At 41.5% G+C, this 14,198-nt stretch overlaps 1 protein-coding gene across 11 annotated transcripts in view; it reads left to right on the plus strand.

The window, feature by feature from the left end:
- Nucleotides 1-14,198, plus strand: part of CSPP1 (centrosome and spindle pole associated protein 1) — a 471,676-nt gene that overhangs the window by 315,037 nt on the left and 142,441 nt on the right. For all 11 annotated transcript variants that reach the window (XM_029591423.1, XM_029591419.1, XM_029591426.1 and 8 more), the window contains 2 exons: nucleotides 3,899-4,051; nucleotides 8,919-9,031. In XM_029591423.1, coding sequence (XP_029447283.1) covers nucleotides 3,899-4,051; nucleotides 8,919-9,031 — 266 coding nt within the window. The remainder of the gene's footprint in view (nucleotides 1-3,898; nucleotides 4,052-8,918; nucleotides 9,032-14,198) is intronic.

Raw genomic sequence — 14,198 nt, forward strand, 5'->3', positions numbered from 1 at the left:
CTTCCCCAAAAGGTTCCCTAATTCCTTACAAAACTGAATACCTCTTCCTTGCACCATCGTCTCATCCACGCATTGAGACTCCGGAGCTCTGCCTGCCTCTGGGGACCTGCGCGTGGAATAGGGAGCATTTCAGAGAATGCTACCCTGGAGGTTCTGGATTTAAGCTTGCTACCTAAGAGCCTAAATTTGTCTTCCAGAATCTCCCCACATTTTCCTATGTCATTGGTGCCCACATGTATCTCTACAGCCGGCTCCTCCCCAGCACTGTCTAAAATCCTATCTAGGTGGCGTGTGAGGTCTGTCACCTTCGCACCAGGTAAGCATGTTACCAGACGATCCTCACGCCCACCAGCCACCCAGCTGTCTTCATTCCTAATAATCGAATCACCAACTATGACGGCTGACCTAACCCTTCCGTCCTGGGCCGTAGCTCTTGGAGACACATCCTTGGAGCGAAAGGACAATGCACCACCTGGAGAGCAGGTCCTTGCCACAGGATCCTTTCCTTCTGCACCAGGTTGATGCTGTCCGATCATGAGACCTTCTTCCTCCAAGGCAGCACCAGGGCTGCAGGTCTGAAGTTGGGACTTTGCTACTATGTCCCTGAAGGTCTCATCTATATACCTCTCTGTCTGCCTTAGCTCTTCCAGGTCTGCCACTCTAGCCTCCAGAGATTGGACTCGTTCTCTGAGAGACAGGAGCTCTTTGCATTGGATGCACACGTACAACTTCTCATCGGTGGGTAAAAAATCATATATGTGACACTCTGCAAAAGACTGGGAATCTCCCCTCTTGCTGCTGGACTGCTGCCTTCATCTCAAATTTGTTCAATTCTTAGTAAAGTTTTAGGTTGCTATGGGAGCAGGAATGTGTCTAATTAGCTTCCTTTAAATGTATTAGTGAATTCACTATGGGGCAGATTTTAAAAGCCCTGCGCGCATAAATTCGGCTGGATTTACACGCGCAGGAGGGTTACGCGCGCCGAGCCTATTTTGCATAGGCCCCAGGACGCGCGTATGTCCCAGGGCTTTGAAAAAGGGGCAAGAAGGGGGTGGGGTGTGGGCGAGGCGCCAGTCCGGGGGTGGGACCAAGACCTCCGGCACAGCGGCCGTGCCAGGGGATCGCGCGCAAGTTATGCCTGCCAGAGGCAGGCGTAAATAGCAAAATAAAGGTGGGGGGGGGATTTAGGTAGGGCTGGGGGGCGGGTTAGATAGGGGAAGGGAGGGGAAGGTCGGGGGGGAGCGGAAGGAAAGTTCCCTCTGAGGCCGCTCCAATTTCGGAGCGGCCTCGGAGGGAACGGCGAAAGCCATCGGGGCTCCCCAAGGGCTCGGCGCGCGCATGGTGCACAAGTGTGCATCCCCTTGCACGTGCTGACCCCGGATTTTATAACATGCGTGTACATTAGTGCGCGCCAGGTTGCGTGCACAAATCTTCGCCCGTGCGTAGCTTTTAATATCTGACCCTATATGTCTGGTAGTGGCCTACAGGGGAATGATCAAACTCTCAATAAGGTGTGATGAATTTGTGAAGTGAAGTAAAAAGGCTGATGATTTTTTTTTTGTGTGTGTGTGAAAGTGGCACCTGCCTACAAATTAAAGGGTGGGTGAGGGGTGGGAAACAAACACACTAACTTCTGCTTATTGGCTGCCTTACTGACTATTAAAAGCACAAATACACAAACACACTAAATAATATATCCCAATAGTTTACTTCTCCCCAGTACTTTAAAAAAAAAAAATTTCCCAAGCAAAACTTACTTTCAGCCACCAGCAAGGTGATCCTTGATCTTTTGGTTGTTTACCATGTTGGATGAATATATTAAATTGATGAACAAAAATTCCTGAATACAATATTCTACAACTTATCAAAAGCAAATTAAGTCGTGGCATTAGAACATTTTTCTTGTCAGAATCCTCCCATTAACAATGTCCTAATCAGCCCCCTATATCTTCATTATAGACCCTTTAATTTTTATTTCAGCTGGGATAGGGTATGGACCTGAAAATCATATGATTTAACATCATATGATTAATCATCATATGATTTAACACAAATAAAAGTGATGTCTCACTTTTTATTTGTGTTAAATTTATTTATTTTTTATTAAAATGGAAAGATATTCACATAAACAAATACCAAACATTTTCACGTTAACATAGACAGTGATGCACTTTTCAAAGAATAAACACATAGAAAGAGAACTGGTCTCATATGTTCAATTTGTACTTTACATATATCCATTATTGCCCGCCAGAAGGGGTTCTGCATCTGACTGGGCATCTGGCAATTGAGTGTCCATTCAACTGAAGAAATAGTGCGCTGCACTGAACCCCTCCCCCCCTTAACTGGTGATCCTGATACTGCAAATAAGGTGACTGCTTCCTTGTGTTCTTTGCTCCTTCCGACTGCCAGTTGGAATGCTGGGGGGAGGGGAGGGAAAGCTAAGGCATTCATGGTATATCTTAGTGTACACATGCAGGGTAAGATACACCACTTTTCCCCTATGTTTTTGCCAAGCTCTGGCCAATAATTCCTTTAGCTTTTCTCACTTCACCAGGTTGCCCAAAGGGTCTTCCTGCTCAACTGAACTATCCTGTAGATAGGATGGATAGCCCTGCCCCCAACAGGATGCAGTGTGTGTGAGCTTCAGGCTTAATGTATCTCCCTGCTCGGGGGTTTGGGCTAGCGATCCTATTTAAGGATTTCCTTTCATCCCCTGAAACTCTTAATGCTGTCCTGCTGGTCAGCTATGTCTGGTGCTTTGGCACGTAGGGTCTGTCACAGACCATGCCATTGTTTCTGATTATTCTTCCAAGCGTTGCTTGAGTTTTCTACCCATTATGCCTATTAACCAAATATGGGTACGCTTCTGCAAAGACATTCTGTCCTTCGGATATCAGTGGACTGCAGTTTCTTTCTGGGGAGTTCTCTGGACCCAGTTGGTTTTTTGGTTGTGTTGGAACACCAAAGGAAACTGTGCGATCTTCGTCCATGAGCCCTTCTCTTGTTTACATCTCTAGACATTTTCCAGTATCCTGTCATTGTCAGGATTTATTGATCTAAAACCCTGCTTGTAATGTTTTCCGTGATGTGGAGTTTGTTTATTGGTAGCACTCACATTACTCCCCTGCCATAGGCGCCTCTGCTATGCATTGGGGTTTTGTGTCTCAGTCTTTTCTATGGTTTTCTCTTTGTAGAACCCAACTCTTTTCCCACCTAGACCCCTTTGTGGGTCAGCTGCCTCACAGACAAAAGGGGAGCGAGGTGGTGCTTTCAGCATGGTGTGGTTTCTCGCTTGTCCTGCTCAGACAGCCTATAGCTTGGGATTCACCTATGTGTGAGGACTACCATCCTGCTTGTCCTCGGAGAAAGCAAAGTAGCTTACCTGTGATAGGTGTTCTCTGAGGGCAGCAGGATGTTAGTCCTCATGAACCTCACCTGCCTCCCCTGGGAGTTGGTTTCTCCATGTATTAGTTATATTATGGATTGAGGGACTTTGCCCAGGGGGCAGGGTGGACTACAGCTGCACATGCAAAGTTCTGTGCTGGGCTCCATCCATGTGTGAGGACTACCATCCTGCTGGCCTCAGATAAGAACTGTTACAGTTAAGCAACTGTATCTCTCTTAGACATACGAGCCCTGAACTCCACCTGAAGTTATTATTAATGATTATTTATAAACTGCAATTTCATTAAAAATGCTTAGAGATGGGGGATGATTTAACTAGGAACCATTTTTCCTATTCTAAATCAAGAAGCCTATCTGTTTTTTGTCTGGATATCAGAAAGGTGATATCTGTGAAGGCACATGGTGGTGGACCAGCAGCCTTTTATGGGATGGTACTGTATCTGATGGGAAAATAAACCTTGTAGCTTTTACATTTTTGTTTTCTTTTCAGCTGATTTAAATAGAATGCACAAGCAAAATGAAGATGCGTATCATAATCCAGATGCAAGAGCATATGAAGACAAACGGGCTGTAGTATCAGTTGACCTGAGTTTAGCCACGCCAAGAATTGAAAACTTGGAAGCCACTGCAAATAAAATTTCAGGTTTTAAGAATATTATATTTTCTTTGTAACGATCAAAATGCATATGTTCCTTTTCAATTAAATCATGAAGAACTGGTTTCTGTATGACAGTATTTTTAATTTGCTTAAACATAGAAGAATTGTAAATTTTGTTACTTTGCATTTGAATGTAGTTTTTCTACATATGCATTTTTGTATAATTTTCTAAATTGTGTTTTCATATTTTTTAGTTTAAAAGCCAGTGGTAGGAACAAGTCTCAGTATGTTGCATTTCATCCACCAAAGACTGTGTAAAGAGAAGTCTTGATTACCTGAACCAATCTGTAACAAAAAAATATAATTGAGTTATTTGGTAGGAGAAAACAAAACTGGGGGAGAGTCTCTTCGCTTGTGGTATTGCAGATGTAGTATTTCAAGCTTATCCTATGTGGTTTGCCTTGCCAGATGAAAGTGCATTCTACATCATTCAACTGAAGTAAAGTAATTCTTAGGAATTTCTACAGGAATATTATTGAGTAGTTAAAATTAATGATTTTAATTATAATCAACTGATTTTTAAAGTCAGCAGTAGACTATTTCAGAGGCTTGTGGTATACTGAAAAAGTTTTTTCCTAGATTTTAAATTAAATAAACAGTATAATTGATCTAATTCAGCCTGTGCACCCTAGTTTGACCAATTCCTTCTATGCTGAATAACTTCTTAAGCACATGAAGGAATGAATATTCAAAAGCATATGTAAAATGCCGTTTTATATGGATATGTAAGCCTTTTGAAAAATACCTCAGGACTTGTAAGCGTAAAAGTAAATGCAGAAGCAATTTCATGTGTGCTTGAGGCGTTTCCAGGGGCAAAGTTAGGACAGGGAAAGCATTTATGTGCATACTTTCTAAAATCGAAAAAAATGCGCATAAACACATGCATGAATATTTATACCTGCTCCCATACACGTGTAAATGTAAGTGTGTATACTGTGCAAGGATTCGCATATACCCACTCATTTTCAAAGGGGGCTTACACTCATCTGCTTTGATAATTATGGCTGACGTTCTAAGCACTATGTTCTAAAATTGTGTCATAATGTTATATTTTCTCTTGTACTCTCTGTTTTTCCATAATAAACGCTGGTAGTTTCGTTAGTTGCCAACTATGATAAGCAGTACTCTGTTCCCTTTATTAGCTTCGTTAGTTTTCTTAGATATATTTCCGTCTTATCTTTCTGTTGATGCAACCAAAATATATAACAAAGTGGCATAACAAACTTGTAACTAAACCACAAATAGTTATAAAGAAATTTACAAATAAAGTATCCGGTCATAACAATATAATAAAAAATAATTTTTGACCACATATAATATTGTATTTAATAAATTTAACAAAAAAAAAGAAAAATACTTTTTATGTAAAGACCATATAACAATAACCAACATATAAATAAAAACATGGGCATTCTAAATAACAGTAGTCTCAAGAACATTTTTCAATTCAGAATGTTATACCAATCAGTAGATCCTCAGTGGATGCTTAGAAAAAGACTGTGTAGAGATGGGTTGGTTGACATTAGTTTTGATGGGTGGTCTTATGGATGATCTTTTTGTATCAGTTGAACCTTATTGGGGGTTTAATGTTTTGGTTAACTTGGATTTTTATTGGTATATGAGCTTTTTTATAATCCTTCATTGGTTGAGAGTGCAAATGCGACCCCTTTTCAAATTTGAGCAGCTTTTGTTTTTAGCCCTGATGATTTGGCATCTCTGATTTCCATTTGTCCTGAAGCAGTGTATGGCATCTTATAGCTTTTCATTTCAATATAATGGGAATATGGCCACTATAATCTTGCATAATTTTCATTTTAAGGTTTGGCTGGATGTTTCAAAATGGAGTGCTTACTCAGTTATTATTGGGCTAAAAATCTTCAATTCTTTTTGATTTAAGACAATACGTTCTCCTCCAGGGATTTTTTAAAGAGATGTTATCTCTTTGTATATTGTTTTGTTATTTACGCTTTATTTTTTGATAGAACGTTAGATGGCATGATCATCACTGGAGTTTTTATCTTTTATGTTAAGTTTCCTCTGGGACAGCTTTGAGTCTAAGGTGAATTACGGATCCATGTCAGGATCATTTTATGTGGCTGTTCTGAAGTCGAAATCTTCCTTGTGTGTGTGTGTGTGCTAAAGATTTGTTTCTGATTTAAATAAATAAATGAAATAAATATATCATTCCGAACTATAGAAGGGATGACTGTAATTAGTAGTTTTGTAGTTGTGATCTTTTTCTAAGTGTCTGCTGAAGATCCGTTGTTTGGTACATCATTCTGATTTAAAAACTTTTCTTGGGACTAATGTTATTTGGAATGCCAATTCTGTGTTAGTTATTATAGGGTCTTTATGTAAATTATTTTTTGTTTTATTACATTTGACTAAAATCTTTATATGGTTAAAAATTCTGTTATGACTGGATATATTCTTTGTAACTTTCTTTATAATTATTTTTGGTTTAGTTGCAAGTTTGTTATACCATTTTGTTTTACATTTGAGTTTCTATTCTTTTGTGATATGTTTGTATAGCCAAGTTAATTTAAACTTTTACCAATAATGTAACTAAAACATGAGGCCTTTCCAAGGCTTTATACAGAACTAGTTGCATCACATTCTGATTGGAAAGGTGGAAAGGATCCAGATGGGTAAGTGCCCTTATGCCACAGCCAAAGATGACCATTCTTAAACCTGTTGTCATTTCTTTTATGTAAGAACTTGATCCACTCCTCTATTAGAGGCAACAGGATTCAATTTTATTTAGATATCAGAATCATAAAAATGAATTCTGTAGGTCATGTTCTAGGTTTTCAGCAAATTGGTCTGGATTTGGAAAGTGATCAATACATTTTAATAAATAAATATATAGTCAACACAAATTTATGCCAGTAGTGCCCATGTCTTTTCCATCCTACTACTCATGCTTTTCTTTCTTTCTGATATTTTTTAATCTTCTGGAACCAATTTTTTTTGTTTCTTTCCTTGCTTTTTACACTTGTAGTCCTCCTGGGTATTCTGGTCTGGAATTATCTTCTGTTGCTCCCAGGGCAATTATCCTTGTGTCTTATGGTATTTTTCCTTTGTGGCATATATTCAGTGCTATTCTTCTTTTATAGAAACATAGAAATGATGGCAGAAAAGGACCAAATGGGGTAGTATCTGCCGTGCTGTGCAGGATACACCCACGCTTATCAGTTTCCCAAACTGTAAAAGTTTGGGAATATTTGAGAATATTTACCCAACATGCTTCACTCCCTTCCTCTTGCTTAACTGCACATGGTCTGGACATTCTCATTCTAAGATCTTTCCTTTCTTTCTTCCCTTGCACTCTGTCACTCACTTTGATTATAAATTTACCCTCAGAATATTAAGCAACTCCAGAGAAGAGCTGGGATTATCCACTACTGCCAGAGCTTCAATCAGTGGGGTATATGGACTAGACTGAAAAAAAAACTCACTGCACACTCCCAGGTGGCTTACACTGTGAAGTGGGTAACTGATATTGAGTTACACCATACAGCAGAGCTTTCCAAACTTTTCATGTTGGTGACACACTTTTTAGACAAACATAATTTTGGGACACAGTAATTCGACAATTTATGTATGTTACCTTAAATATATACATAAATAAAATGTTTCACGACACAACCTATCTCATGAAAACCTTAAATTTATATTAAAAATATATATTCCAAGATTCATGTTATTGTTGTAATTTATGAGAAACAATAATAAGACAAATTGTCTGTCCCCCCACACACTCATCCCTCTCCTCCCCCCAGCACATGTCTGGCCCCCACACACTCATATCTCTCCCCCTCAAGCACATGTCTGTCCCCCCAGCACGTTTGCCCCTCACTCACTCATATCTCTCCCCCCAGCACATGTCTGGCCCCCACACTCATGTACCTCGTCTTTTTGATTGTTGCCAGTTAAGTGCTTCACTCCCTTCCATGATCACCAGACACTGCTGCTTGCAGTCAGTACTCCTCATGGCCAGGCCTCATCGGCAGCAGCAGCCAATGCAAGGATGGCTGGGCTCGTTCCACCCACCAAGCCCCCCAAAAAAACGCGATTGACAGCAAAAATCACCCAATAATAAGCAACCCATAAACTGAAAAAAAAAAAAGTGAATCTCTAGAAAAAAAAAAGCCCAAACTCGCATCAGAGTTGACCGGGCTTGCGCGACACACCTGCACACTGCAGGCGACACACTATCGTGTCCCGACACACAGTTTGGAAAGCTCTGCCATACAGGGTCCAAGAGATGATCAGAAACAGTAAACATAAACCAAACATGATGGGGGTAATTTTAAGAGGATTTACACATGTAAATGTAACTACTATTGTAGCAATTTTCAAAAGCCATTTACCCGTGTAAAGTGCACTTACGTGGGTAAATCCTATGGACAATTCAATGGCATATATTATAGCAATTTTCAAAAGTCCACTTACATTTATAAAGTATATTTACATATGTAAAACCCATTTTAAGCATGTAAATGCTTTTGAAAATCAGGCCCCCATGTGTTTGTTTGGGTCATATTTCTATTTTGGTAGGGGGTAGTAAAATATAATATCTAAAAAATGTTACCTGTGTTAACAGAACTATGCCCAAACTACAGATGCAGATTGCCTGTTGCAATTTCACTTACATAATGAATAAGCAGTTTATTTATTTTGTTAATATAATCTAACGAGAGACTCTCCCAACAGCCAAATTGCATTACGCACCAGATTGGGCTGTCCAGCTCTGAACATTTTTGGATAAAATGCTATTTGACAACTATCTTCTTTACTATAGGAGAGTCAAGCATTATGGTGCACTTCTCATCTTTACATTTATTTATAGGTTTCTCATTTGCAAACAACTCTCCGTTTGCTAGGGGAAATGTATTTTCTGAACCACCATCTGAACAACAAATACAGCAGCAGGAATTATATAAGGAATTTCTCCGTTTGCAGGTATATGCTTTTATTAAATATCTTGCTGAGCACATTTTTCAAATGATTCTTTCCTACCAAGCACAGAATCTGAGAACCCCTTGTGGAAACAGAACTCTATAATAGTAACTCAGTATTTTCAATGCAAATGTGATAATTGATAGCTGTTATTTAAATTAATAAAATGTTTTAAATACTTATATATGCTAGGATAGCAAATTGATGTAATTGGTTACTACAATCAAAATTCTAGACTTTATGCAATGTTGCAGGGAATCCTAGTGTTTAAACATCATTGTTATAGGTTTGTCAGCAAGGGGAATGAAGACAAGCCATGTCAAAGGTCTCATATATTCTTTCTTCCCCATCCCCTAATTTCTTCCTGCATTCTTTCTATTTTCTTCCCACTTCATTCTTTGTGTCCACCTTACCCTTTTCACTCTTCCTAGTTCTGTGGACACCTCCCCCCCCCCCCCCCCCACAGCATCCACCTTAACCTCTTACTGCTGGCAACAGTGCTCTATCTCTAGCAGCCAGGCCACATATAGGATTGCTCTCAAAGTGGCAGGGTAGGCTGCCCATACTAGCTTTCTGTATCTGCTCCCAAGGAATGGTCTCACATAGAACTACTCATCTTTACTGCAGTTGGCAAGATGGACCATGCTTCTCTCTCTCTGGTTATAGATGCTGAATGTTCTTCTCTTGTGAGAGTTTCTGACCTGTTTGTGGGAGAGTAGGTGATTGGGTCCCAGTACTGGAGAGTCTTTCACAAACTCATAATGGGTATTCCTTATTGTCCCACCAGACCAATCCAGTCCAGATGCATGGGTTTTTCTCACCTACAGTTAGATGGAGACAGAGATCAATTGTTTTGCTGACATCACCCTATATAAGGTACTATGTCACCTGCAGCTTTTCAGTATTTTTCTGTCTCCAGCAGATGGTAGAGGTGCAGACCAGCAGCATAAAAGTTTGGGGACAAATTGCTTGTGGGGAGGGGGCAGAGCCTCCTTTCCTTGAACTGCTTCCTAGTTGAGCTTGGGACAAGTGTGTGTGACTGGGGGTCAGTGCCCCCCTTGCTCGTTTGTGCGTGTATATATGTGTAGGGGGGGCTTTGAAAACCAGAGGAGTCTGGCTCCCTCTTCCCCCTCCCCCAAGAAAAAGCATCCTCTGGTAGTCATTGGCAGGGAAGTTTTTATTATCTTCAGTTTTAGCCATTAGTGTTTATTGCATAAAAATGTATTTCACAAAAGAGTGATCTTTCAAAAGCGGCTTCTCTGTCCTTCAGTGACCAGGAGAGGGTCTAGAATTCAGTCAGAAGCATTTTTTTCCTGTTGGAGAGAAGCTAGTGAGTGGCCATGGAAGTCAGCTGGCATATTTATCTGGGCAATGATGATGGCTCCTGCTGGGCATGAAAAAGGCTGTACCGTGTGGAGGCAGCCAGAGGAGCTTGGCAACAACAGGCCACACTTGTCTTGAGGGTTGAGGAGGGTTGTTCAGCAATGGCCTTAGGGGACCCTCTTCTGGAGAGGTTATGTTTGCAGGGGATGCCACAGAACAGAGCTCGGACACAGAGGCAAGTTCCTCTGGTGGGGGAGAGCTTCCTAAAGTTGGAACAGTGGATATTTTAACTGATGGTACCCATATCCAGGGAGTCATTCCTGGAGTTTCCACTTCTATCTCCTCTGATGGTAGGTGGAGGGGGAGGGATTGGACATTTTAGACCACAGGAGGAAGGGAGTTGGCTCATTTAGCTAGGGATTGACTTGCTCAGCCCTCCTCCTTGCCTTTTTTGCCTGAGTTTGTGGTCCTCCTGCACTAGGCGATTTGTATAAAGAAAGGAACTGCTGCTTCTTTGTCCCCACCAGTGCCCCCTTCCAACCTTGGGAAAGTATACATCTCTGGTTAAATCAAAAAATCCCAAGTGGGAGTCAGACCTGGATCCAAGAGGAAGGTCAGTTTCGGATTCAGAATCATTGAGGGGTATCTCGGGCGATAACGATAAGGAGGACAGTGACCCTGAAAGAGGGAGAGATCCTCTAAGCTGAGGGCAATGAGAGAGAAGAATTGCCTTCTACGATCACCCAGGCCTTGGCAGAATTGGACATAGCAAATGAGCAGGTGAAACCCACCAAGGAGAGAAATGATCCAATTTTGGAAGGTCTCTGGAAGCCAGTTAAAGCATTTCCTTTTCTTCGAGTGGTAAAAAGCATTGGTTATAGTGGAATGGGGCACTCCAGAGGCCAGCTTGAGGGTGGGTAGTGCTATGGTCAGACTCTACCCCCTGTCAACTAAATTTATGGAACAGCTAAAGTTTCCTATGGTAGATGCTTGGTTTCTGCTGTAACTAAGAAGACCATGTGATACCAGTGAAGGGGGGCGTGGACTTAAAATGTGAATGATAAGAGATTAGAGTTCCTTCTTAAGCAGTCTTTTGAGGCCAGAGAAATGGTGGTGTCTGTTCAGTTAGGTGTTTGCCAAGGCTTTGGCCCTGGTCAGCAGATATGGCCTAAAATCAAGGCTGAATAAATTACCTGGAGAGGGCCTTGAGAAGCTGTAAAATCCTAGGTGAGATGAAGTTTCATAAACTGCCAGAAAATAGGACTAAATGGACCCCACAGGGAATTCCTTGCAGGTCCAAGTTTAGGGAAGAAAGGTGTTACTGACTGGATAAAATTGCGTCCTCACAAAGAGGATTTTAGTGGCAAGTCCCAATCCTTTTGAGGAGATAAGATAGGCCTTAGGGTTGGAGGGGCAAGCAGCGCAGGAGATTACAAAGGTTCCCAGTGAGAGTTCCAGTGAGTTTCCCAATTCAGCAAATTGGAGGATGGCTGTCCCACTTTTATGGCAAGTGGATCCAAATCATTACTGACCAGTGGGTCCTCACAGACATAAGAGGCAGCTATGCATTAGAATTTGCTCACCAGGTAGCAGACATATTTATAATATCTCCATCACTTGCCAGAGAAGGAGGGAGTGGTAAGAGTAATCTCAGAGCTTTGGCAACTGACTCTGGTGGTGCCAGTGCCCAGAGAGGAAAGGGGTCAAGGAAGGGTATTCCATTTATTTTGTAGTTCCCAAGAAGAAGTGCACTGTCAAGCCTATTCTGGATCTGAAACAGGTAAACAAGGCCCTTTGGGTACCTCATTTCCACATGCAGACTCTAGGCGTCATAGTGGATAACACATTGAAATCGTAGGTTCAGTGTGCGGCAGCAGTCAAAAAAGCAAACAGAATAATGGAAATTATTAGAAAGGGAATGGTGAATAAAACGGAAAATGTCACAATGCCTCTGTATCGCTCCATGGTGAGACCGCATCTTGAATACTGTGTACATTTCTGGTCGCCGCATCTCAAAAAAGATATAGATGCGATGGAGAAGGTACAGAGAAGGTCGACCAAAATGATGAAGGGGATGGAACAGCTCCCCTATGAGGAAAGACTAAAGAGGTTAGGACTTTTCAGCTTGGAGAAGAGACAGCTGAGGGGGGGGGGATATGATAGAGGTCTTTAAGATCATGAGAGGTCTTGAACGAGTAGATGTGAATCGGTTATTTACACTTTCAGATAATAGAAGGACTAGGGGGCATTCCATGAAGTTAGCAAGTAGCACATTTAAGACTAATCGGAGAAAATTATTTTTCACTCAGTGCACAATTAAACGCAGGAATTTGTTGCCAGAGGATGTGGTTAGTGCAGTTAGGTTCAAAAAAGGTTTGGATAAGTTCTTGGAGGAGAAGTCCATTATTTATTTATTTATTTATTTATATTTATAGATAGGTTTTTATATACTGACAACCGTTTGCACATCGTGTTGGTTTACAGATAACTTAAAACTTTTTGGCAGTGTCATTACATAGAACATTTTGGCAGTGCCATTACATAGAACAGTAAACTATGCATACAAGAGAAAAACATGAACATATGAACATAATGAACACATTAACTGCTCTTAATCAAGTTTACTTAGGGAATAGCCACTGCTATTAATTGCATCAGTAGCATGAGATCTTCTTGGTGTTTGGGTATTTGCCAGATTCTTGTGGCCCGGTTTGGCCTCTGTTGGAAGCAGGATGCCGGGCTTGGTCTGATCCAGCATGGCAATTTCTTATGTTCTTATGATAAGAAACATGCTTTGGGTGTTTTAAAAGTTCTTGCTGCATTGTTTCCACCAGTTTCTAAAATATACTATCTCCCCAAGGGAAAAAAAATATACTGTTGAGGGTCAACAATCTCTATTATCATTTAATAGCTTAGATATTGTTATAATCTGCTATGCTGATGGGAGGAGCAAGCAGATAGGAGTTAGCAATCTTTTATGCTCAGCTCTTGAAGTGGGAGGAGTGAGCAATCTGTTGTAAATCTGCTGCTGGATACTCCTGTAGGGGGAGGAGTCAGCAATCTGTTCTGAGTCACTGTGCGGCGTTAACAATCAGTTAGGGACTGGCCCCCATGGAAGGAGGAGTTCAGCAATCTGATATGCTCCGTAGGCGGAACTAGCAATCTTGTTATGATATAGATTGAATTGGCAATCTGTACCAGCGGAGTGCTAGAGAGGGTACTCAGCTGGAAAGGAATGTAAATAGGTGAATCCTTGGGCCGATGGCAGATGACAGCACCCCCAGTAGGATATCCTGAGAGGGACCACCGGCTAGGCAGGTATGGAGACAGACACAGATAGTTCTTTTATTAGACAGGTTAGTAGAACCACCAGAGGTGGCAGTAGTGAGCTGATATGCCCGGCAGGGCTGAAGTCCCTCAGATACTGGAACTGCGATCCAAGGGTTGCTGAGCTGTAAAGAGACTATAGATAGTGAGTAGACAGGGTATGCTGTATTCATAGCCAGTAGTAGATGACAATCTCACAGATTCTTAAGGAGGCTCAGTAGTTGGAAAGAGTTAGGCCCTCGAGGAGCGAGTACCTGGTTCCAGAGAAAGCTCTGAGAGAGCGGTGGTAACTCACAAATGTCTGTATCTGCGATAGCTTCCAGGCAGTAGAGAATCTTCAGAGTATTCAGGAACATGGGCCCTCGAGGAGCGAGTACCGGTTCCTATCTGCAGTCTGTAATAGAGAAAAGAGAGTGAGGCCCCCGAGGAGCGGGTACCTCTGGTAAGTCCAAGGAGGCAGAGTAGCTTGGACGAATTTGTAGCGAGTCTGTATACTTGTCTGTATTCATGTCCTTACTCA

The sequence above is a fragment of the Rhinatrema bivittatum genome, chromosome 2 (assembly GCF_901001135.1).
Source record: "Rhinatrema bivittatum chromosome 2, aRhiBiv1.1, whole genome shotgun sequence".
Lineage (NCBI taxonomy): Eukaryota > Metazoa > Chordata > Amphibia > Gymnophiona > Rhinatrematidae > Rhinatrema > Rhinatrema bivittatum.